Raw genomic sequence first — 26,395 nt, forward strand, 5'->3', positions numbered from 1 at the left:
GTGGGTGGGTGGGAGCGTTATGTGTGGGTGCAGCAGCATGCAAATGTGTGTGCGAGAGGACCAGGGGAGGAGAGACGTACTGTAGAGTGGAGAGACTGACAGGAAGAGGTAGACAGTGCCACCGACCGACAGACAGACAGCAGACAGCCAGACAGGCAGGCAGACAGACAGAATGACAGATGGTGTGCAGGGTTTTGAGCCAGCTATTGGTATGCACAACCACAGCCTACATCTTCACAGTGCACATTCCACTTGGCCTGAGGAGCTCGCAGCCATGAGGAAGCACATCAACTGTGACGCTAGCAGACAGTCATGTGTATGTGTATAGATAGGCTACATGTGTTCACAGATGGTGAATGTGTGTGTGTGTGTGTGTGAGTGAGTGTGTGTGAGTGTGCGCACGCACGCGCGCGTGTGTGTGTACGTGTGTGTGTGTGTGTGAGCTCGCGTGAGCATGCCCATATTTATTTGCAAGCATAGTATATGGCTAATTGCGTGTGAGCGTGCAAGTGCTTGCAGGTGTATATGTGTGGGTGTGTGTATTTTATCAATGTACTCTGGCACTGCCTGTGGGACTCTGCAAAGAGGATATATTCATTTACATACAGCTCTTATTGACATGCACACAACCCCCCCAGGCATGTCAGTACACACACACACACACACACACACACACACACACACACACACACACACACACACACACACACACACACACACACACACACACACACACACACACACACACACACACACACACACACACACACACACACACTACGAGTCTAGATTCATTACTCTTCTCGCCCACACAAGGAGGCAAGCAGGTAAACAAAGCTTGAACTCCAACAAAAACACTTTTTCTTTTGTCTCTACATACGTTCGGCTTTCTCTTCTCCCTGTCTTCCCCATTCTGTTTATTTCTCTTTCACACATTTTTCTTAGTCCTTTTCAGTACTGTCACCCTCTCCTCCCCACTTTCCTGTTTGCATCAGAGGAATGCTGCAAATGTTGCACACACCGGTGAAAGGTGATATCTACAAGTCATGTTGATTAAGCATGATGCAAGTTTGTGTAACTGACGGTGAAGACAGTGAAAGATTCTCTATTGGGCAGTTAACATTGTAACTGTACCACTGCCATTATGTATAGCAGTGAAATGTATGTTTACCATCAGAAGTGGGTGTCCTCATAAGCTTGCAAATTCATTGGTTCTCAAACCTTTTCATGTCAAGGACCCCCAAATTAATATATGTATTTGGAGACGGACTCCCAGCTGAAGAAAATTGTGCCAGGGACCCCAATACAAGCTGGATACGCCGTGGAACCGCCTCAAGGACCCCGCTTGTGAGAACCATTGTGCTAATTTATGTACAGAAAGTTTTTTTTTTTTCAATTTGCAATTACTGTCAATCTTCAGTATGATGGACCTAGGTCTGCAAGTGCACAATTTGCTGCTGAGTGTATGTGTGCGAGTGTGTTCTTTTCTATGGTGATGTAGAGTGATTCAGCGAGCCAGGGGCATTTACCATTACAGTCCAGCAGTTACTAATTGATATATATAAAAAAAAAAAAAAAACACTTTACGCATGTAAACAGGTTTTGAAAGTCTCCATTATTCCCTGGCCACTCTCCTGCAAAGAACAGAGTGAAGGGGAAACATAGGTAACATGCATGGGGATGAGAAAGAAGTGCTATAGAGGAGAAGAGAGAGAGAGAGAGAGAGAGATGCGGTGGGAAGTAGAGAAATTAAGGGAGGGCAAGGTAAAAAGCAGGTATGTCTGGACTGTGCAGAAATCATGGTTGTAAGTACAGCGTGCACGCGCGCACGCACGCACACACACACACACACACACACACACACACACACACACACACACACACACACACACACACACACACACACACACACACACACACACACACACACACACACACACACACACACACACACACACACACACACTTACTTCACTTCTTGCAAAGAGCCTTCCTGCAGCAAATTGGGAGGATGGAGAGACTCAAGGAGACAAGGAAAGGGAGGAATAACGCGACAGAGTGCGAAAATTGGGTTTGAAAAGGAGTTAGAGAGATGGAGAAAGGACCGTAATAGCTCTTCCTATCTTTTTGGTATATACTGTACGGTACACCTGTGTCTGCCCACTAAGATGTTGTGCTGTGTTGGCCTAATGAGTAAAAAAGAAATCATAATACCATCTGAGATGGGGAGAAAGAAGGAGAGAGAGTGAGAGAGAGAGAGAAAGAGAGAGGGGGGGGGATTACAAAGATAAGGGGTGAGGCATGTCTGGCTCAACATAAACAAGCCCGTAATGATTTTTCTGCAAAGGAGGATTAGGAAGAAGTTAAATAACACAGGAAGGAAACGGGTGAAGAGAAAGACCAGAGAGAGAGAGAGAGAGAGAGAGAGAGAGAGAGAGAGAGAGAGAGAGAGAGAGGGGAATGGGAGAGTGACGGTGGTGGTGGTTAGAAACCATCCAAATGACTCTCCTGCAAAGATAAAAAGAGGCACAGGCCTGGAGCAGGGGAACACTGACGAGACAAGAGAAGTGACACTCCAGGCTCTGTTGGAAACAGAGATAAAGTGCATCAGAGAGAGAAGAACGTGGAAGGACAGACAGATACCATGGCCTACTGTAGGACTCAGCGCAGGACTGTCTGTATATGTCTGTCAGTGACGAGGATGAGAGAGGGGTGAAAGGAAAGAGAGAGAGAGAGAGAGAGAGAGAGAAGAGAGGGAGAGAGAGATAGAGAGAGAAGAGAGGGAGAGACAGAGAGAGGCACACACAGCAGTGATGAAAGAAACCAACCACAACAAAAAGAGTGTTGGCAGAAATGCTGGGAGGATATTGTTGAGATAGAGAGAGGGAGAGAAATTAGCAGGGGATGGGTGAGGAGGATCATAGAGAGAAGAAATGAGGGAAGAGCTGGTGGGAATGGGAGAAATGTAGAGGGAGTGAGGGAGAAGAGAAGTCAAAGAGAAGGAGTGGAGTGGATAAAGTAGGCATTTGGAGTTGAGCAGATATATTCTCTTGAAGACGACATCACATTTTTTGTGAACTGCTGAAATGCGGGGAAAGAAAACAAAAGGTGAACAGAGTCCATTCCCACCTGCTGGGCGGACGTGAACTGCCTGAACGTAGAACATAGCTCACAAAACTATAATTGGATAGAACTGACATGTCTACTCATATATGTATCAAGATTGCATAGGCAGTTACTTTTTATATCCGACCAATGACGGGTGGTATTATACGCCCTTCATCCATCCGTCCATTCATATTTTTGTGTTAACTCCCTACTGCCTTCATTTGGGATCCAATTTGAAAGAAGATCCGTACAACTGTTCACTGCCAATACAGCTTGAACGAGTTCACAATTCAGCATGCTGTGCCCAAGTAGCCTGGTTCCAGACCATAGACCCCGCCCACTCTCTGAGTGAGCTCCTCTTGGTCTGGTGTCATAATGTCAGCCTGTGGCTTTTCACGATCGAAGAAAAATCTGTCAAATCAGAGTCGTAGGTGGGGGTGGTCTAACGACAAGCCAATCAGCGAATATATGCTAAAACAAGCTGTGCGATGACGTCAGATGTAGGCGGATCCGTCGATCTCTTGTGATTGGTTTAGGGCAATTTCAATCCCCTCCCCCTGGTAATCGCGGACATTGCAGCCAATTTCAGACTGAAGCTCTACGCAGCTTCAGGCTGATAATCAGGCTAGTGCCCAAGGTCAGTGGTGGAAAAAGTACTTACATTTTTTACTTAAGTAAAAGTATCAATACTGCAATATAGAAATACTCTGTTACCAGTAAAAGTCCGGAATTCAAGATTTACTTGAGTAAAAGTAAAAAAGTATTGGCATCAAAATGTACTTAAAAGTACCAAAAGTAAAAGAAAATAGAATCCCATTTCAAGTTTTCAAATGTATAAAAATCTTTAGAAAATTTCCGATCTACATCGCGACACATTGTGAGCTTGTAGATCGGCTATTTTCAAATGGCTGAAATGCATTTAGGGCTGAAGTGGTTAATTTATGTTTTGTAATAATAATCCAAATCTACAAAGTAACTAGTAACTAAAGTTGTCAAATAAGTGTAGTAGAGTAAAAGTACAACATTTGGATCCGAGATGTAGTGGAGTAGAAGTAAAAGTATTGGAAATTGGAAATAGTCAAGTAAAGTACAAAATTGTACTTAAGTACAGTACTTGAGTAAATGTACTTATTTACTTTCCACCACTGCAAGGTCAAGGTTGTTCCTATATATAAAAACATTGTCAGTTACCTGCTGCCTTCATTTGAGCTCGGATTTCAATGAAACTTCAGGAGTATTTCAGCATTCTACGGCCAAGGTAAAAGGTCAAGGTTATTGCAGCCATAGTTGACGGTGCTCTTGTTACATGTACTGCTGGGCTAGCATCTATAATTTCCAGAGGTGAGGGTTTGAGACTTGCTTAACTTACCTTCTTATCTTATTGTCTTATGAAAAGTCTACAGGAAAGAAGAACAAAAACACACCTCTCCAATGTTGATCATAGGATGCTTGTTTCTTTTTTTTCTCACCACAGTGACTTGGGACTTGCTTGAGGCTTACTTGCACATGTGTGACTTACTCCCACCTCTGTGATGCTCAAAAATGTAGGCTTTGAAACAGATGGAAGTCTTGGAAAAGGTGCCAACGTATGCTTAACGTGTTTCACGTGTTTTTGAAAAAAAAAAAAAAAAAGATATTATCTGAAGATTTGCAGCTCCATCCACTCCTTGTTTAACTTATAACTGAAAAAGGCTGTATCTCGCTTCCTAAGCACTTTTTTTTAACTTTGAAAAAAAAAAAAAAAAAAATCGTAATGGCCAGAAATAGATATTAGTAAATTGGGCACTCAATGAGTTAATATATGTTGATTGTATTTTGTTACCCAGTGAGTACAGGTGTTAACTTAATTTATGAACTACAGTAGGCTACAGACTTCTTAAATTGCTTGGTTCCTGTACTGAGTTTGCATTTGCGTTTTGACCGCACATCAGAATTTAAATGCTACATACAACTGCTGACACAGTAAACACATGGAAGATAACAAAGTCATGATTTTATTCATCGTTTTAGATTACATGGAAGTCAGGGTTTTATTCATTGTTTATTAGAGTACTGCAATATTTGAATAATCTCCAGTTCCCTCATTCATGTGTATGCCATTCCATATCCTCTATCAGTGCTGAAAATGAGTGACTGAGGATGAATGATTGTAAGGATGAAGAGGATGAATTATTGTAACAGGTAGGGAGACAGGACAATGACCGTACGAGTCCATTTGGGTCAATAATTAATATAATTTAAGAGTGAGGACTTTGCTGTATACAGTACCTTTCTATGATACAGACTGAATCCAAGTAAAAAACTTCCAGAGTACTAGACCTCAACACTTCAATCACAAAAGGGAGATTTTTAGATGAAGGACACCATTGAGCTAATAGAGGGACCGTCAAGATGTTTTCTAAAACAATATTTAATATCCGATTCCGACTGATTATTAGCAAGACCACCTTAAAGGAAATGTGTTTTAGTTTACGTTTTCCTTTGATATTTATTGCCGTTTGTCGTCACATACACATACAAGGTTCTAAGGTTTGTGTCAAACAGTCAGAGTCGAGGCGCACTGCCTTCACAGAAACTGGAATTGGTGAAGCGGAAAGGTCATAATGAGTTTATAATGAGTCTGTAATAAAGATAATTTCATTCCTATGGAGTGAGTGTCACGCCTCTTAACATTTTCCACAGACACATATATAGTGTACAATACAGTTTGGTAGCAGCATTTATAGGCAGTGACATTCCTGTTCTTCAACCTTCCTCAACAGTGTGGTTTAATCCATTAAGACCGGGAAAGCTTCTGTCATTTTAGATTCTAACCACCTTAACCTTTATTTTATACTTTGGCAATTCAAAAATAGCAGACAAGTCAAATCTTTGAATATATATATATTTTTAAGCGAACATTTGTAACTCAAATCTTTGCTTCTGGGGGGCCCCTGGAACTAAATATTTGGAGATGGGGATCCGCGGCCAAAGACATATCATTTTGGGGGTCCTTGACATGAAAAAAGTTGATAACCACTGATATTACAGCGACATAAGTGTTTAGAAAACTGTTAGGATTTAGAAGACATTTGTAGAGTCACTGTAGCCTACTGTACTGTATGTTTGAGTCACTTCCCTTTGGCCAGAGAGGTGGTGCAGCAATACAGCAAGGAAGGGGGAGACTCGAGGAGGGCAGAAAGGAAGGATAGGAAGGACACAGATGACAGAAATGAAAGAGCAAGGTGCGATGGGAAGGAGAGAGAGAGAAGAGAGAGAGAGAGAGAGAGAGAGAGAGAGAGAGAGAGAGAGGGAGGGAGGAAGCCTGCTGGGAATAGGCGGAGGGAGAGAAAACAAGCAAAAGCCATTATGCTGGCTGCGCTAATATCTCCCCCAACCCCCACACCCACGTCAAGAAACACAGGAGAGGACTGTGAAAAGGGGAGGGATGGACGTCGGAGGGGGAGCGAGGATGAGCGTCTGTAAACACAGGCTTAATGACACACTGTTGTCACAGAGGTATACCTCACTACGACCTGCCTAGGGGGAGAGGAGAGGAGAGGAGAGGAGAGGAGAGGAGAGGAGAGACGTCAGAGAAATAGAAGGGTGAGATAAGGGAAAGAAGGTGAGAGGAAAGAGAAGATATAGTAGGAAGTGACTGCAGGGAGGTAAGGGAGACAGACCACTAAAATGCCACATAACAGATTCTGAATGTAACCAATGAAAAAACTAAAGAAAGAAAATAAGAAAAAAGCATTCAGTGAGATTTTCTTTCAAGTTGCATTGAAAAACTTCCATACACAATCTAATAATGGTTATATCAGGATCCACGTGGGAACGGAGTGACTGGCTAAAAGGGGATATACACTCTTGTTCTCGGCCGATACAGACAATAAGTCACACCGGCCTACTTACTTACTTTATAAGGCACATCATTATCTTTATACTGTAGATGCCGGTCTAATAAGGAGAGGACTGCATGGCAAATCCAGTTATTTGGTTGGAAAGAGTGGCCAGGAGGAAAGCAAAGCATTGCTTTCATGGTTTCAAGCTCTGTCGTCAACAGAAATTATATAAGATTTAAAGCTGGGTGGATGACACTTAATATTGTTTTATTATTGCATTGTAGTTCATTTATAATTAATTAATTGCATTTGTGTACCTGCACGGAATAGAAATGTACCAGTTACAGTGTAAAAAATATAGCCTATAATTATACTGATTAAATATAAACTGCAACATTTTGCACAATATTCATGGATCTTTTTAATGAACAATTTACTTGAAATGTTCAATGATTTAATACTACAGTATGTGAATGAAGCTGTACATCATGTGACAGCTAAACTATATCACAGTCAAACCCATGTTCTTTATGCGTTTTGTGGGTCATTTTTCTCTCTAGTATGGAAGTGATATAAGTTCAGCTTGCATGCACATTTTACATATCTTATACTGTAATTTTACACAGTTTTATGACTATGATAAAAAGCTAAAATGAAAATATTGTTGCTGCTGGTAGTGGTAAGTAAGTTGCTGAAGGAATCACATTGAATTAATATCTGTGGGATGTGGTGATATGTGGGTAGTTATGTATCAGCCAGTCTAAGCATGTAATGGATATATACCTTGTGATATCGAATGTATTTTTGGATTGATTGAATATTTTATTAACAAGATTACAGGTACTATATGGTCAAAGGTTGCGCTAAAAGGATAACACAAAAAGCCCCAGGGCCCTTGTGGTCCATTGTACTCAATTAATCAGTAATGCATAATAATACTTATGATACAATACAAAGCATATGGAATAAATCTCAACTCAGAATCAACTCAGTGTGTCTCAAAGAATAGGAACAAGGAGGTCAGAAGAGGATGGACACAAAAGAGAATGAGTTGATTGGGGAGAAGAGAAGGCAAAGAGGAGACATGACAGGTAGAAGAGTGAGGTACGTACAGTACATGAAGAGAAAGTTGGATGAAGGGAGCAGAGAGAGAGGTCAGAGTGTGGGAGCGAAAGAAGTGGGAATAGGGAATGAGGGACGTAGTGGCCACTGAGTAAACCATTGAATGGTTGTCAAGGTGGAAGACAACCTGGGGCCATATGAAAGTTTAGCTTTCAAACTAAATTAATGTGCACACATTTTCTTCTCTGTAGGTACAGTATAGTGCTTTGTCAGATGATGAAATACAGACACCTCTTTTTCATCATAAATCATGTGATCAGTGTGTGCACGTGTCCTCTCCCATCTTTACCCCTAAACGGTAAGAGAAAGTCCCACAATGAACCAATACCACACATTTCCAAGTCTAATGTTCATATTAATAATGTTGGTTTGGAGCAATGCACTGTGTGAAGAAATAAAGAAAGAGTAGTGGGACTTCATAACAGAGGCCAAGAAGCGGATCAGTGCCTACAAGGCAAGGACTGGAGGAGAGGGACTGTACTAGCACTCTCCTCACTGGACCAGTGCATGGCTGGTATCCTGGGCTCTCAGACAAACTTGGTGAACGTTTATGCATAATTTATATTCCGGCGTGCTGAAAATGTAGCAGTTCTACAAGCTTACAATGCGTTACACCACAACAAACTATAAATCAGGCTTCAGACAACTTTTTTTCCCTCTTCATTTTGGAGGAATAATATAAAATATATTCATTAATTTGCGCCAACAGAGAAAAAGTGCTTTTAACCTGATGTCTGATGATGAATCATTTGCTATTTTAACCAATTATTTTCCCAACTGTATCTTAACTGCCTGTTTTACCAGAATGCCAAAGACTTTTAAATATAGATAGAAAGGGAGTCAGAGTGTACGGCTCTACCTTTTATTCTTTGAATTCAGTTCACTTCGGGGCCAGAACCTACCTTCAAGAGGCCGGATGTGCACTACTACTCTTTGATCTTTTAAATATAATGGGTAATAAAGTATTCTTATAAGATCTTAGTGTCTGAGTAGAATTCACCAATTTAAAACATAAATGTTGCTATGGGATTCATTTTATTGGACTCAGAAGACAGACAGGGAAAACGCTCTTCTTGACTCCGAGACACCTGCTGGCCACATACAAGATCAAAATGTGTTGTGAGTTGTATATCTGCAATTTTGGCTTTTCTTTTTTTTGGGGGGGTGGGGGGGTATCTCACTGGGAACCACTGGTGTACACTGTAGAATCCTGAAGCATCTATTGTGGGCAGTAATGTTACAGTAATGTACAGGGTTAGCAGACAGCACCGGTACCGAATACAGCTGGCACTAATAGAGCAAAATGGGGAATACATACTACTCACCACATTTATTGCACTTCATATTGCCATTTTATCATTGGTTTGTACAACCTGGTCTACTGTATGTGGTTCTCCAAATAAAGGGGAAGAGCGACATGATATTCGTTTGCCGGTTGGATATGACTGTCATTAATCAAGTGTGCACGTCAGTGGCATATTGCTGTGCTGACAAACCCATATCAGCATCACCACATCCACAGTCACAATTTCAGCTCACAATGAATCTCAACACTGACGGGAGATTTCATTTGCGCTTGAATGGAACTTGTCGGCCGAGTCCGCCAGTTTACCACCCTCAAACTATAGAGGCGAGAGTGTTAATTTCACTCAGCGTGTAAGAATTGACTCCTGAGGGTCCATTTTTATACTCAGAGTTAGATTAACACCCAAGACTTTTTTGTATCCTGTAAGAATAAGCCCTGTAATATTTAATATACCGCAACAAAAGCTGTAATAGAGTAGAGGTAAAGTAGAGCTGAATATGAATGACAAATCGGCAATGCACCTGCCTGCTAAATATTCAACACCCAACATGAACAAAGGCAAACACACACTCTCCCGGCCGCCCCCATTGACTTTGCATTTATTAGGTCCCAATTAGCTGGGTAAAAATGTGGTAAATCTTAGAGACTGGCAGTCTACTGCAGAACATGTCTGGGATTTGTTTTGGTTATTAGTATGCTGGAGTGTCCAGTAGTGTGTCATAACAAGGACACAATGCCCCAAGCCCCCAATCCCCCCCCCCCCCCCCCACACACACCCACACACACCCACCCACACACACACACACACACACACACACATTTGTACAACAAATGCACAAAACATGCCATTCTTGCAGTTCGTGTGCGTACTGTATACGACAGATCTGAGTCACTACACATAGGAGAACCGACAATATTTCTGCTCCCCTAAAGACATCCAATATCCTTTCTACAAAATCCCTCTGTTACAGGTATGTAAAACAACCAATGATGCATCATAATATAATTAGGCTGCCAAGAACAATTAAACCCCTATGCTATTAAACACCTTAAAGTTTGAATACTTATTTATCCTGTCCAATGTCAACCCTCTCTGTTATGGAACATTTCCTGTTCACCTAAACTAATGTAAATCCAAGAGGGTGTGAGCCCAGGGACCCTCAGGGCTCAATGAGGGGGTACCAAATAGACCCTTATGGGGGTCTTTGAAATTTAAAAAGTTTGAGAACCACTGTTGTAATCGTTTCATATCGGGTGCATGGTGTAGAGAAGTTCTTTAACAGTTTCATATCGGGTGCATGGTGTAGAGAAGTTCTTTAACAGTTTCATATCGGGTGCATGGTGTAAAGAAATTCTTTAACAACCAAAGGAATTATCAGCGCTCATACTATATTTACACTATTCATATACAATCAACCATATACTTTATTTATAGGCATGGCCGGCAATCAAGGAAGGCGTTTCAGCACAAAGCCTTCTTCAGAGTGTACACAGTTACAGCAACACTTCTTGCTCAAACACTTTCCTTGATTGCTTGCTGCTTATGCCTATAAATAAAGTACTGTGAGAACCTTTTTATTAGTCCTAATATCCCCCCCCCCCACACACACACACACACACACACACACACACACACACACACACACACACACACACACACACACACACACACACACACACACACACACACACACACACACACACACACACACACACACACACACACACACACACACCTTTATTTGCACAACAAATGCAAATTAATTATCTTTCATGTTCAACGTCAAGGTATTATTGTCCCCCAACGAGGAATGAATAGGCTTTACACAATCGCAGTATATGAAATATAGAGATACAGAAAATGCATTAAAATGGGCTGATGGGGAGAGCTGTTATTCAAGTAAGGGCATAGGTTGGAGCATCTATCTATAAGGCTTATGCAGGTTAATGGCACATATATATAATGCAGGACAAATTAGAATTCTAAATCAATGCAGATTGAGCTTGCGGTTGCCTGAACTTAGAAGGCCAAGCTCAGACTTTCCACAAAAGGTGGCTATAGGGTAATCTACTTTGTGATTTGCTTAGGGACTCATTTTATTCATTGAAGGTGATGGGATGAGTGTTAATTATCTTGTTTTCCTCTTTCACAATACACTTGAGATGGTTTGTATTGCCCATGTTCAATTCTACCAAACAAGAACACAACAACAGAAGCAAGATAAAAATAAAATACAATTGAGCTTGCTTATGAAAAGAAATCAATGCAATACTTTGTGAAGGATTGCACTCAATAGACATTGAAGATGATGGCAGGGCTTAAACAATCAATTGCAATGTATTTTCTATTCTAGAATGGAATGGAATTACATCTATTTCTAACCCTCAATAGGTCACAACAAAACCATGGTTTTGTGAAACCATATAGCAAACCTACGTACATCAAAACATGTCATATGATATCACACTTTGTCTGCCTGTGCAGATTTTAAAGTGAAATATGCATAGAACAAAACATTTCATTTGATTCAACAGATAACATTAATATGATATACCCCCCCCCCCAGAAAAAAACTAATAAATAAATAATAATAATAATGGCCTGGACCGCTGGCGTAGCGGTCCAGGCACCTAGGTTATAATGTTGCCTAAAAGCGTGTCGCAGGTTCGAATCCCGATCCCGACGGCCTTTGCTGCGTCTCTCCCCATTTCCTGTCAGCCTACTGTCCTATCTATAATAAAGGCATAACAGCCCAAAAATACATCTTAAAATAAATAAATAATAATAATAATAATAATACAGCAGTATGCTATGTACACTATGTACTGTATGTTGATGTGAAACAATTTCACACATAAACATCTTGATACCTTAAGCATTAGAAAGGTCACTCAAACACACAATCCGACACGGTTTCTTTGTAGCTTCCTAAAAACGAATTGCAATACAAGCTTTGCATCCTTAAGTCACAAGCCCTTATGAAATTTTGTTTCTGCGCCAACAAAAAGCAACCTGCAATGCTGGTAGCAAGCCAGCTCCCTGTCTTCCTTCTCCTCGTTGGAAGTGGGAAGAAAAGAGCCTGAAGGGTTTGGCTAGCGGACTACCGTCCAGGCCCTCTGTGTCTGTGTCTCATTACTGAGACGGTTGTCATCCATTCTCAGTCCTCTACCTGGCTCAGGTCAACTGAGGCCCTACAGTGTATGCAGACAACGCTGCAATGTGGGCTAGAGAGAGAGAGCGAGGGAAAGAGAAGAGGGGAATAGAGAGAAGGAGAGACGGAGGAGACGAGAGCAGGGGGAGATGAGAAAATAGAGGAAAACGGAGGAGAGTAAAGGAGGAAAGATATCAGGACATGATATCTATCTACTGTCTGAAAAAGAGAGTGGAGCAGAGAAAGAGAAGAACAGAGGGAGAGATGTGGAAGGAAAGGAAAAATGGACTTGGCAGCAGTGGTGGAAAGTAACTAACTTAAGCATAATTTTGAGGTACTTGTACTTGAGTATTTCAGATTTAGTTACAAGTCAATCTGCAGACTTTTACTTGAGTAAAACAAATCTTAGTACCCCCTCTACCACTGCATGACAGCAAGAGAAAGAGAACAGCAAAAACGGGTTCAGCCCGCGTTCTCTCCATTTCCTCCTCAAACCTTCAAAACCAAAATGAAAAGACAAGGAAAATCATTTAAAAAAAATCTTCCAGTTGCTCGGTAACCAAGGCAACAGTGCTTCACGTTTCCTCCTGGACATTAAAAGCAGATCTCATGGGGAGGAGAGATGGATAGAGAGAGAGATAGTGAACGAGGGGCTAACAGTCTCACCGTAAAACAAACAAACAGACATGCAAACTGCCATGTATGACAATGCCTATATGTTTGCATTGGTGACAACGACGGCAAATATGTTTGCACTGTTGGGGCTGTGCAACACTATGAGGTTGCTTCAACATGCCCCGGTTTACAGCATGCCCTTCAAAACGCATTAAGTAAAACTTGCACGGTGAGTAACATAATGCAACCGTTCCAGTTGGGCGCAGCAGCAGCATCACGTGAAATTATGCCATGATGCTTTATGATGTCAAATGGGTTCATATTGAACACACGTCTAGACAGTGTTTGTGTATCATTTAATTTTTTATCACCGACAGGAGAACTCAGAACTTGGAATCATGCACTCTAATGCCAGTATGTAGGGCATACAGGAATTGGTTCTAGTTAACCACTTGAACTCTAGCGTCCCTATTCTGGGGTGAAGATTTTGAAAAAATGGCCAATCTACAAGCTCACACGCTCCACACATTGTGAGCTTGTAGATCTGCTATTTTCGGCAAATAGATTTGGGGCCCTATAATTGCCACTGATTAATAAGGGATATGGGAGCTGTCACTGTCCCTTGCTATACCCGCTATTCATTATGCCGACTCCGTTATTTGCGCTTGGAGGTGTGCCTGTGGGCGTGTTGTTGCACAATCCCCAAAATTGCTAACGCATAGCGGAATCTAAAACCCCCCGCTATGCCAAATTGGTTTGGTAGAGCGCGCCTGCAATGGACATGTCGGGAGTTGGCCAGGGTGCACAACGGCACAACATTCAAAGGCTCCCTCTCTCCTAATTCTCAATAAATCTCTGTGATCAATTTTAAATTAAAAACATACATAGATGCTCAACTAGAAACCAACTTTGACTTACTTCATGGGTTTAACTTCCACTTTTACTGTACTTCACCAGGCGTTGCATCCTTTCATGGCCAAATGTGGTTCTGTTTATTGACGTCATGCACATAGCGGCATGAGCTGTGATTGGTCTACTTTTGAGGGGACATACATACATACAGTACATACATACAGACAGACAAACCTAGCCTGGTAAACCCCCTCCCTCCGGAAATCTCATTTGCATTTGATTTCAGGGAGGTCTGGGATTGCGCAGGGAGTAAGCATGCCCGAACACTGCGTGTCCGAACCAATCAGCGGCTGCTAGGGGCGGGATCATCCAATCAGCTGCCTAGTAGCTTGAAAAAAAGAAAAACTGTCTGTCATCGATTCTGCGACCGAAGTCTCAGATGGGAAGTAGGCTGTGAAACAAATGTGTGTCGCAAGCTTCTTCCATTTGACGGTGTCAGGTTAAGACAAACCCTGGCCATAATAGAACCTTGCCAAGCTTTGTATAACACATTGGGGTGATAAAGTGACAGTAATGTCAGGAAGTGCACCGCAAATGAGTGATTTTTATTTTTTATTTGGAACAAAGCGGAGGGGGACAGGAAAGAGGGCAGGGGGGGAGACATGCCACACTGGTCATAAGATGGATTTAGTACAACAATGACATTGCTATGGAAGGTCTGTGAGAAAATGTAGGCCATATGGACACGCCTTTCACAGCACAGACCTTGCTTAAGGTATACGTATTCGAAGCCACCATTTGGATAGACACACTGCCATAAGTCTTGTCTAAATCAATAGTGACATGCTTCAAAGTCAGATGTAAATTGTGTTTGTTCAGCATTAAACAAAGTGTCATAAGAACCTTCAATATGCCTGCAATGTTTGGGTAATGTTGCTCATGTTTTTGCACTGAGTTCCAGAAGCTGGAGCAAAAAAACTAAAATAAAGCAATTTATAAAGAAAAGGCAAATAGCCATTTATAAAGAAAAGGCAAATATCCCTTTAGTAAATAGGAGAGTGGAAGTTTTCACATTCTACCTCCACAAAACAATTCTCTCTGAGTGTCTCTCTTTTTGTCTCTATGCCCAGCAAAAAGATGGCCCGCTGTAAGTGTGGATATTTGCCCTGAGAGATATTTCCCTTTCGAAAGCCTTTGTACAAAGTGAAAGACACAATTCCAAGCAAATGGTCCGCAGGTTGTTTTGGGGTCAGAAGTTGCGAGGATAGCAAAAGCAAGCTCTATTTTACTGTGAGCTGTTGTATTGTCACTGAAGGGCATATAAAACCCAATGGCCATGGTTTTTAATGTGCCATAAACTCACAGTTGGTTAGGTATACGCTAGCTTAGCTATATGAGTGTCAGTAGTTTTATTGCTTATTCCCCTCATTGCCGTTTTAAGCAGGTAGCCGGCAGTCAGTAACCTCTGGTTTGCAGCTTACCTCCATTGTCCTTCAGGGTGAAGTTTGGGTTGAATGCATCATCAGCAGGAAGAGAGAAGGAGAACTTTCCATTAGCAAAGTTGTCCAGGTCTACTGGCCGGAGGGTCTGAATAACCTGGAGAGGCAGAGAGAAGAGATCATAAAAATGAGATAGAAGGAAAGGAAGGAGAATTTAAAAAAAGGGAGAAACAATTACAGAGGAAGAAGATGGGTGAGAAATAGAGAGAAATAATGAGTTATAAATAAGCCCAGGAACTAAATTAGAACTTGGGAAGGAATGAAATTGCAATAATAGGGCCCAAAATAAACCCAAAATAGGGCAAGGAAAGAGTGGGGTAGAAATAATGATAATAATAATAAGGGTAATAATAAGGGTAATAATAATAATAATAATAATAATAATAATAATAATAATAATAATAATAATGTGCGTTTTATAGTACATTAAAAAGATAAAGACAAAAACAAGGCATGAAGAAAAGACATAAAAGGAGATTATGCACAAATAAAAGAGAGGCAATTAAAATATAAAATAAATAAACAAAGAATGGAAGAGGGGAGAAGAAAGAAAGAAAGAAAGGGGAACAGAAAAAAGGGCAGAAGTAAAAAAAAAGAAGGGAGTCAGAAACGAGAAACTCTTTACTCTACGAGAAAAGAGTAAAGCGGATGCTTTATAATGTAAACCATAACCATTCTGCCTATGATGAAATTGTGAAAGCATTAGCAATATATTATGTCTCCTTTAATTCCTGCCGTGTGTGCAGTAAGTCTAGGCAGCCTGAAAACAATACGTCAGGCAGAGAGCCAGCAAGCTGGGTAATGTATTCACGTCAAAATGTGCACATTAATTTTAGGTTGCAGGTACTCAAGCTAAATAAAATTCCACCGCTGGATCTAATGCTATTTATGTAGAAGGTCACCTCTCTAATTTTGTAGACATCATTTTGAGAAATTGCATTTTATTGACATTTACCAATAGCCTACACAGGATGTGATACCATTTACGTTGAGCATCTACAGTATGGTTATACATTAACAGTGAAGTTGAAGTTAATTATGCCGTCTTTCCGACCACTCAAATTAATGCACTTTACAATGTACTTCACTTTCACCCATTCACACGCACTATAACGGTGGAATATCGTCACACATCATATGTTATAGGAACAAAAATCTGCCTTGGAATTTGAATGACAGCGGTCCCCATTACTTTCCAAATTGACATTAAAATATTAACATAGTTAGAGCATACAGCCAAAGCGTGTCAACCATCTGATCAGTCAGTCTATGAAAGAAACACAAACTAAGGGAACCAGTGGGATCCTATGTGGAGACACAGAGCCCAGGAGGTCCTGGGATGTTCCCTTCTACAGTACCTTCCTTTAAAATGTTCTTTCAACATCCCAGGAACGTTCCTTTAGTAATACAAACTAAAAGAGTGGTTCTCAAACTTGAGTGTCTGCCCCAAACACAAAATATCGTCTTGGACACTAGGACTAGGGACGTCAACACTTATTCAGTTAGCCAGGTAACCATTTATAAAAATAATTACAAAAAAACTATACAAATATGCTTATCGGCGTATTGGTTAATTTGCATAATGACAAATAAGCGTTTTCGCACTGGAAAGAAAGTGAGAGTGTAGCTCGGTTTGGGAGCATTTCACAAAGAAGGATGATGAAAACTGTGTCCCTCTCAGAGGCACCGGCCATCATCCGAGGGATGCTTGGTTGAGGGGAAGATGGGAAGCTGGATGGGGAGCTGGGGCAAAGGGTTTAACGCTTCCTGGCCAGAGGGTTAGGCTTCAGGTGTTTGAGTGGGAGAGCCAAGCTATCAATGATCTCCACCGGTGGAGAAAATAAGTTTGACAGTGGCAGTAAATCTTCTTTCCCTGAAATGTCAAGGCAGGGAGGCTCTCTTCTTCTTAGATTTTCTCTTCACCACAGAAACCCCTTGTGGGATCCATGGCAGCCCTTTAATCCGCAGGGGAAGCCCAGCAACTGCTAGCAGGCTCCATCACGGCTAGCTTGGAGCTGCGGAGAGTTTAATCCAAGAACTTCAGCGCCAATGGACTTTAGCTTAGATTTAATTCTCAGTATAGTTCCAATGCCAAAGACATTCTTATAAAACTCAGTCACTTTAATGGAAGTAACAATAACTGAATAGTCGGCTAGCCACCAGAACAAACCTAGCTAGACTAGCAATGGCAGCTATGGAGAAGGATTCCAGATAATTTTTTGTATGTGTGTGTGTGTATATATATATATATATATATATATATATATATATATATATATATATATAGAGAGAGAGAGAGAGAGAGAGAGAGAGAGAGAGAGAGAGAGAGAGAGAGAGAGAGAGAGAGAGAGAGAGAGAGAGAGAGAGAGAGAGAGAGAGATGTTTTTCATAGAGCTAATGACCTAGCACCTGTGAACCATCGACTGAAACAGAGTACAGACCAGTCTAGAACTGTCCGCTTATTAGTTCAGTGCAAGGCCCACCATTAGCAGTTATGGATAGGGGCCCCTCACCCACTCGCCCTCCAGCACCACCCACCCTTCACTCTAATACCAATACAGCCAATTTCAAATAAGCAGTGGTGGAAAAAGTATTAAAATGTTTTACTGAAGTAAAAGTATCAATACTGCAATGTACAAATACTCTGCTGTATAAAAATCCTTTAAAAATAGTCGATCTACAAGCTCACAATGCGTCGCTTCGCGACACATTGTGAGCTTGTAGATCGGCTATTTTCAAATGGCTAAAATGTATTCACCTGTTTCCTAGGCTGTGTGTTTTCCACTTCCTGTCGATTTCATTGGATATCATTGGTCATCTGACCAAATAGACAGGAAGTGATGCCCACACAGGCTAGGAAACAGGTGAATACAGAGCAGTTAATGTATGTTTTGTAATAATAATCAAAATCTATAAAGTAACTAAAGTTGTGAAATAACTGTAGTGGAGTAAAAGTGCAATATTAGCCTCTGAGATGTAGTGGAGTAGAAGTAAAAGTATTGAAAATTGGAAATACTCCAATAAAGTAAAATTACCTCAAAATTGTACTTAAGTACAGTACTTGAGTAAATGTACTTAGTTACTTTACACCACTGCAAATAAGCTCTTGGTCATTGGCCTTGTAGTGACACATACTGTATGGAGTCTTTATACCATTTCCAATTCCAGTGTTATAGACACATCCAGGTCATGCTCTGTTTTGCATACATTGGGCCTCAATCACAAAACTCGTCTTACATTTGACTACATTTAGTGAATTTTCCATCATTAATGGATCCAGTTCCAAGTTTTATCAGTGAGATTAAAGAAGTTTCATCTTAAGTGTCTGTGTTTATGTATCTCAAATTCTGCTACTTTTCTCTGCCTCTCTTTTTATGATGTTATTTTCATCCTCAATAGTGCCTGAAGTCCTTCCCATAATATTAAAAGACTAATATCACCATTGTCGTTAGGTTACAGCTGGTTTCATCAGTGCTTTCATTAGCTCCATTGCTGATATAAAAGAAATGGGTGAGTGCTTTTTATTTTTATCAAACACCAACAATGACACTTGTAGTTGCTCAATTTCTCACTCAGAACTGATATATTATTTTCTCTTCCAACTCTTAGGGCACAATAATTGTGTGTAACTGTGTGCTCACTTGCACCTTTCTACACTGTTTGGCTTTTAAGGCTTTTACAGCTGGCTGCTATCAACATTATCATCTAATCTTTGTGAATATTAAGTAATGCGAAGAGTTCTTGAATCAAAATTCACTCACTAAGCCATTTTTTTTTACATGGGAGGATCTTGCATAAAGTATCAAAGTATCATGTAAAAAAAACTATTTGTGGCTCGCAGCTCTCCTTAGCCCTTTATACACTGCCTATCTAAGGCTGGAATGTTGGCCCTTCCTGCCGCCTGTTCTGTACAGTGTGGTGTGGCTCTGTGCGTGTGGTGTGCCCAAAATCTCTTCTGCCCAGTTCTCCTCAGTGGCTGGAGCAATTGATCTGCATTTGCACACAGCCATTGACCATTACCATGTGCATGGAACAGTGAAGCCCGTTATTCACTTTCCCCAAATGTTAGCTGTTTATTAGCATTTTTGTGTTCTCCCGGGTTGCCAAATCATGTGCGTGAAACAAGTGCCGGTGTTGCCACATCTGTGAAACAAGCGGACCATCCGTGAAACAAGTGGACCATGACGCACTTTGGGTGCTCATATCCCCGACGGGTATGGTCTAGTAATGTAATAATGCGCAAGATTCCCAAATCAACATGCTGACTCTCGGTGTAGAGCACACAGCCGGCATGACAGTACACAGTTGTGAAGTCTATGGTCCTCGCAACTTTCTGCCTTGAACATCTCCCTGCTTGTAATTCCTAATCGCTTGCATGGATATGAGCGTGTCCAATTTCTCTATTTGAGAAAATGTGTGAGAGATGTGAGTCACTTGCAGTGGCAACAGCAAAAGACATACAGTATGCTATATATATATAGACTCTATAGTATAGAGTACCGAGGTCCTGATGTCCAACTCCCACCCACGCGAAAGAGAAACAGAAAGGAGAAATGACATGTGAAATTGTTATGGAGTGAGTTTTGTAACTTTAGGATGAACTTGACAATAACTGTGTGCGATATACAACTTTTGCATTCTCGTCTTCTTTGAAAAACAGTCTTTATATCTCAGTGAAGGAAAATTCACTACTGGAGCTTCTGTGCTGTGGTCTGCTACGGCGTCAGTCCATCTTGTGTCAGTATCTTCTGAAATAAATGCATAGGTTATAGTGCTGACAGCTGCTGTCAGCCGCTGATGCTGTTGTTACACGTCGTGCCTCTGCTCTCAGAAAGCGGACACGAATAAGCACACGCGTGGAGGCTTGTGACTCTGAGTATAACGGCAAAGGCGATCCTTGTGTAAAAGAGGCTCCCCCTCTCTTTCTCAACTTCAATGTTTACAAATGTGAAAGAGTAGGTGGAATGATTTTCCATGCAAGCTTGAGAATTGCAGATAATCATAAGAAAAAGGAAAATGTACATCAGTCTCTTGTGCAAGTAAGGGACATCACTGAGCAATGGTTCTCTTTCAAATATTCACTCGATGTCTCGCTAAGGGAGAGCGCCCGGGGTTACGGTATTAACCTATTGATATCAAGTACACATATTAAATGTCGCCTGTGTCTGTGTGTGGTTCGGTGAGTGGTTCCCTTTCCCTTCTGTGTCACTTGGTCTGGAAGGGGAGTTCTTCTTGTTCTGGACTGTTGTCTGCCCACATTGGAGTGTGTTCCATCTCCACTTGGGAATCTGGAAACTGCGTATCTGTCTCTCAACCCAACAACGGAGTAGGGCTCCGTCTGTGGTAAGGGCGTTGTTCTGTGATATTGTCAGCTGAAGGTATCAGGATGTCCAGTTGGCCTGTGGAGGCTGTGGTGGGGGTGTCATCATCATCATCATCATCAGGGGTCATCGATGTGTCCGTACACCGACAAATATGTCTGTGGCAAGACTTGGCCTTGTACGTGGCAGATTTTAGATACATTTTTTGTATACATATAACATTATAATGTTGTCATTTTGATCATAAGAACCAATTACTGATCGTCAGTCTCCAGGTTTTCTTCAGAATATGTATGACACTGATTTACTATGACACTATGGCACATTAGCAGTCCACTAGGACAGTGGTTCTCTAACTTTTTATTTTCAAGGACCCCCATAACTCTGAGAGTGCACAAATGGAACCAAATGGACCCGTAGGGTCCATTTGGTTCCATTCGTGCACTCGTAAAAAGGTCATTTAAGGCTATACTGTAGCTCTTAAGGGCCCTATTTTCGCCAGTGCCTTACCCATTATCTCTAAACTTCTTTGCCATTTTTTAATATTTTTAAAAACATTTTCAAATAGTTCAAACAGCCAATCTACAAGCTCACATTGTGTCGATGTAGATCGGCTAGTTGAACTATTTGAAAATGTTTTTAGTTTAGGGATAATGGGTAAGGCACCGGCAAAAATAGTGCCCAATTTATGTGTTTCTGGTAATATTATTGTCTGCTCATTTGTATGTCCATGGCAAAAAAAAGTAATTTTGACAAAAATGTCCACCACAAGCCAGCATGGCGATGACCCCTGATCATCATCATCAGAGTTGAGTTTCTCCTCCTGTGCTCTGTCTTCCTCAAAGGTATTCAGGTTGCCCTGGAACATCGCTGTTCACTGTTTATAGTGGATTGTTCATCATCTGGGTTTATTCTCAGTGTTCACCCTGAACTAAAAACCCTCTTTCTTAACAGAGGGGTTGTATCTCCAGGCATGGCAGTGTGCCGTGCCTGAAGATTGTCACAGTGGAAAATGAGGTTTGATATGTTTCAATTTTCCAGACAGTCAGCACATAATGTCTCTGAATTGTTCTTCAGGAGCTCTTTTTTATATACTTTGATGGTTTCTACTGTATGTGGAGGTGTCCAATGAGAGTCCAAGGAAGGAGTAGATGCATTTTGTCGCTGGCAGGCAGAAACCTTGTATTTCCATATTTCATCGCTTTACGTTTTTTTCATAAATGAATGCCCTATACTTCTGCATTCATACTGGTGAAATCAATTACACAGGTGAAGTCAATCACAGCTTCCCAGCTGTGACTGACCAGCTGAAATCTGGTCAGTCACAGCTGGGCAGCTGTGATTGACCAGCTGGGTGCGAGTGGTCTCCTGTTGCCTATGGAGAGTTTGGAGACAACTCACTGCACTGAGCGTGAGCGGGCAGTCGCTGATGCGATAAATCAGGAAACGCAGCAGAGATAGCCAACTGAGATAGCCAACACTGTATATGCCCTTAGCTCATATGTTCATGGGCGGAGTAGTCATTATTCCTGCAGTGCAGTGTTGTGCCCTGAGGGGTGGTAATACTAGTGTGTGTTGCTCTGTTAATTTGCAATGCCCTAAGGGGATGCAAAATTGTGTGGGGTGGTTTGCCCGTATACAGGTTTTTGGCCCATGTGGGTGGCATTAGAGGGGTGCAGGTTATGAATCAGCCTGGGTTTAACATTGTGCGGTACAAAACTGTCTGCCTTATAGTTTATATTCACAGTAGAAATATTCTGTGGGCGGACTCTCTACATTCTCATACCTAAGACGAGGTTTATTACAATTATGTTAAAGTCAGTATAATCCTCTTAAAGGGATATTTCACTTTCAAAAAAAACTTTGGGTAATTTTATCATCTACTATCTAGGCTTTGAGAGCCCCCCAGACCGTTTTTAAGTTGCTTCATTCAGTATTTAGATATTTGATATTCATTTTATCAGACACGCCCCCTTCCTATACAAACCCATTATAACTTCAAACTCTATTTTTAACATGTTAGATTCATCAAAAACACCCGTCCTTGGTTCTGGTGACTCACCCTGCCCTCCTAATACGTGAGGGGGCCGTGTTTTTTTTTATTATTATTACTTTTTATTTATTTTTTATTTATTATTATTTATTTTTTCAATTTTCCAAAAAAAATATTAAAAATAAATGAAAAAAGTAATCGAAAAAACACGGCCCCCTCGCGTATTAGGATGGCAGGGTGAGTCACCAGAACCAAGGACGGGTGTTTTTGATGAATCTAACATGTTAAAAATAGAGTTTGAAGTTATAATGGGTTTGTATAGGAAGGGGGCATGTCTGATAAAATGAATATTAGATATCTAAATACTGAATGAAGCAACTTAAAAACGGCCTGTGGGGCTCCCAAAAGCCTGAGTAGACGATAAAACGACAAAAAGTTTTTTTGAAAGTGAAATATCCCTTTAAGGTTAGTTCAGGTTTATTCTACTATAAATGCACTTTTCTTTTTAAACAGATGTTTCAGGAGCTCATGTAAGCATCTCTCTCTCTCTCTCTCTCTCTCTCTCTCTCGTTGTCTGTCTTCACTTCCCTGCTGTTTGTGGATTGCTACAACTATTTACAACCAAGAAAGGCAAGCAGGCTAAGAAACCAAACTAAGTGACATGTTCTGTCGGTCTATCGATCCCCTCCACTCATGCTGCAAGTCCGTTCAAGTTCAAGTGGTTGATTTGAGTGCAGATCTGCTTGGCATCTCATCCTTAACACTCCTGTCATCATTCACAACCAGTCCATCAAAAACAAACATCATTCAAGTACTTCAAGAAGTTGTGGACTGTATAGGCTCTGTCCTGGAGCCACCATGTGCAGCAGAGGATTTACTTTTTTAAGGAGAATGAGATCCTTTGGAGCTAACAGGGAAATCGTACGTTCTTCTGATCCACTATACATAGTGTTCTGCACCATGGAAGTCGTTTCTGGTTCAGTGGACTCTCTGTCCAACTAAAGACTAGGAAATGATGGGCCATTCTGTGGATGTATCCTTCTTCAACTGTTGCACGCCTCAACCTGGCAGACAAAATGCTCTCCATAAAGAGTACCATCTAAATCGCTTCACGGTGCCCAGAATGGAAGAACAAATGATCTTTGCAAACACAGTCACGCACGCACGCCTTCCTTGAAACCCTGTGGACAGACACCCCTTATCCCACCTCTCACCCATCCATGCTCCCCACACACTGCTGACTTCCACACACCATATGTTTGCTTTTGTTAATAGTTTTTGTTTAGTAACTGTTTTGTTTGCCACTTTAATGATAAGTGACAAGAAGGGAATTACTCTTCTTATCACGTACCTGAGCCAGTAAATACTGTGCTTGTTTTGCATTCAAATGCACTGGGAAATTCCTGGTATATAGATTTGGTAATAATAATTATTATGCCAAGACTTCACTAACGTAATGGCATATTGGCCAATCTGAAATATAACATTAGACAGATAATTATTAATACCATATTGCACATATTGGAAATGGATGTTTTCCAAAAACTGTAGAGGAGAATGATAAATTGAAAGTCTGCAGAAAACTAGCCGCAGTATGGAAATACCCAACCTGTCCAATTAGGTCTTATTAGTCCATGTTCCATTTCAATTGCATCAGCAGGTCTAGGATATTTACAATATTTTTTACACACGACTACCTACCCACTTAAAATTGCAATCAATAACTATCTGCTATTACTTAAACTCAACCATGTGGAATATGTTGTTGCCTAATGCCTACACTATTTAATGCTGTGGAACATTCAATGGACAAATTAATTTACGGTTTAGGCATCTAGATGAGGCTCTTATAGAGCAGCTTAAGGACCTCAAGGGTTCAGTGTCTTTCCCAATGAGCACATTTACACACGCACCAGTACCCCCTAAATGTTGAGTATTCCTCTTATGCTGGTACTAACTTGTTTTCAATAACCTGGGTAAGCTTTTACCAACTCTCACCATCTTATTTTCCCACCAACTACTAAAAGAGGAACAGCTACTGTAACCGTGGGAAAGATGAATTGTCAGAAAGATCAAGAACATGGATAACAACCACCAACATCTCTGGCTTTACATCACCAACTAGAGGAAGAGTACAAATAGATAAACGTCTGTATATTTATGGATACACAGAAACAGGGATAACGGAAAAAAGGCTATAAAGGTACATGACTATAACTGGGGTATAAGGTAGTTTTCCAGATAGAGGATGCATGAAATGACAGCCAATGAAACCTGGACACACGGTTGCAGCAGGAATTTGACCTTGGATGGTCAACAAGCAAAACAATGCCATAAATGATGCATCCAGCATTGATGCACAACAGCAAAAGTAAAGAAAAACACAACAGAGGCTAACATGGGAGTGTGGCTTCCCTCAATCTTAAGCTATAGCCTGTTACTAGTATGCAGCTCATGAACAAAGCCACAGAAATCACAAAGCACTGATCAGTTCTCAAACTAATCATTAACTTCAGTGCCATTTTGTGGTGTTGTATACTGTACCCTATATAACAATTTCCTGCTGCGGTGAGTTACACTGGGTACTGTCAAGTTTCTGTCTCATGATGTCATGCACATAGTTGCATGAGCAGTGATTGGTCTACTTTTGTTGGGACATAACAGACATACATACTGTACAGACACACCCAGTCTATATATAGACTGGATCTCGAGATCCACACGGGAACATCGTGGCTCCCATGACCTCAGACTTCCTGTGGCCAACCAGTGATCTGTGACGTATCTAAGACGCAGGTTCACCCGGTCTGAGCCCCATTGACTACCATTATAAAATATAAGCTGAATATTTCAAAAAATAGGCAATTTATTTGGCCTAGTGGCAGTGTGCACAAGAAATGTGATACTGACTGGGTCCAGCCGTTTGTGAGATTAGCTCTGGACGGACGGACGAACGGACAGACAGACAGACAGAACAACATACGTTTTTCAGAAAACTGTTAGGATTTAGAAGACATTTGTAGAATCGGCCTCTTAATGGATTAATGTAGAAAGGCGTGCCCAACTGCCCATAATACAAAAAAGAAAAGAAAAAAGGACATTGTGAACACTCCCTAACAGAATATAGTGTGCCTCAGATATTTCAGTCAAGACAAATCATAGGTTTGGATATAGCACTTGCTGTGCTTAATACAACAAGTAAGACGCGCGAACGCTGGAAGCGAACGCAGCTCGAAAATATTGTGTATTTACGGACTTGTAATCCGTGTTATTTCACCGTGATGGGGAGAGAACATTGTGTGTGTGTGTGTGTGTGTGTGTGTGTGTGTGTGTGTGTGTGTGTGTGTGTGTGTGTGTGTGTGTGTGTGTTTTGCAGGCTGTTGTGCATTTTAATCAGAGCATTGTCTACATTCCTGCACTCTGGCGCACTCTGGCGGCTGCACACAGGCAGTGCACGCACACAGAGACACAGTCACACACACACACACACACACACACACACACACACACACACACACACACACACACACACACACACACACACACACACACACACACACACACACACACACACACACACACACACACACACACACACAACCC

The 26,395-nt window shown here is 41.2% G+C and overlaps 1 protein-coding gene across 1 annotated transcript in view; it reads right to left on the minus strand.

Moving 5' to 3' along the window:
* The window catches only part of LOC308093501 (cadherin-18-like), a gene marked incomplete at both ends in the record, with an annotated part of 166,825 nt that overhangs the window by 8,382 nt on the left and 132,048 nt on the right, over positions 1 to 26,395 (minus strand). Inside the window, one exon of the mRNA XM_080439838.1 lies at positions 15,461 to 15,575. Coding sequence (XP_080295964.1) covers positions 15,461 to 15,575 — 115 coding nt within the window. The remainder of the gene's footprint in view (positions 1 to 15,460; positions 15,576 to 26,395) is intronic.

Source organism: Gymnoscopelus braueri, assembly GCF_963280865.1.
Source record: "Gymnoscopelus braueri genome assembly, chromosome: 10".
Lineage (NCBI taxonomy): Eukaryota > Metazoa > Chordata > Actinopteri > Myctophiformes > Myctophidae > Gymnoscopelus > Gymnoscopelus braueri.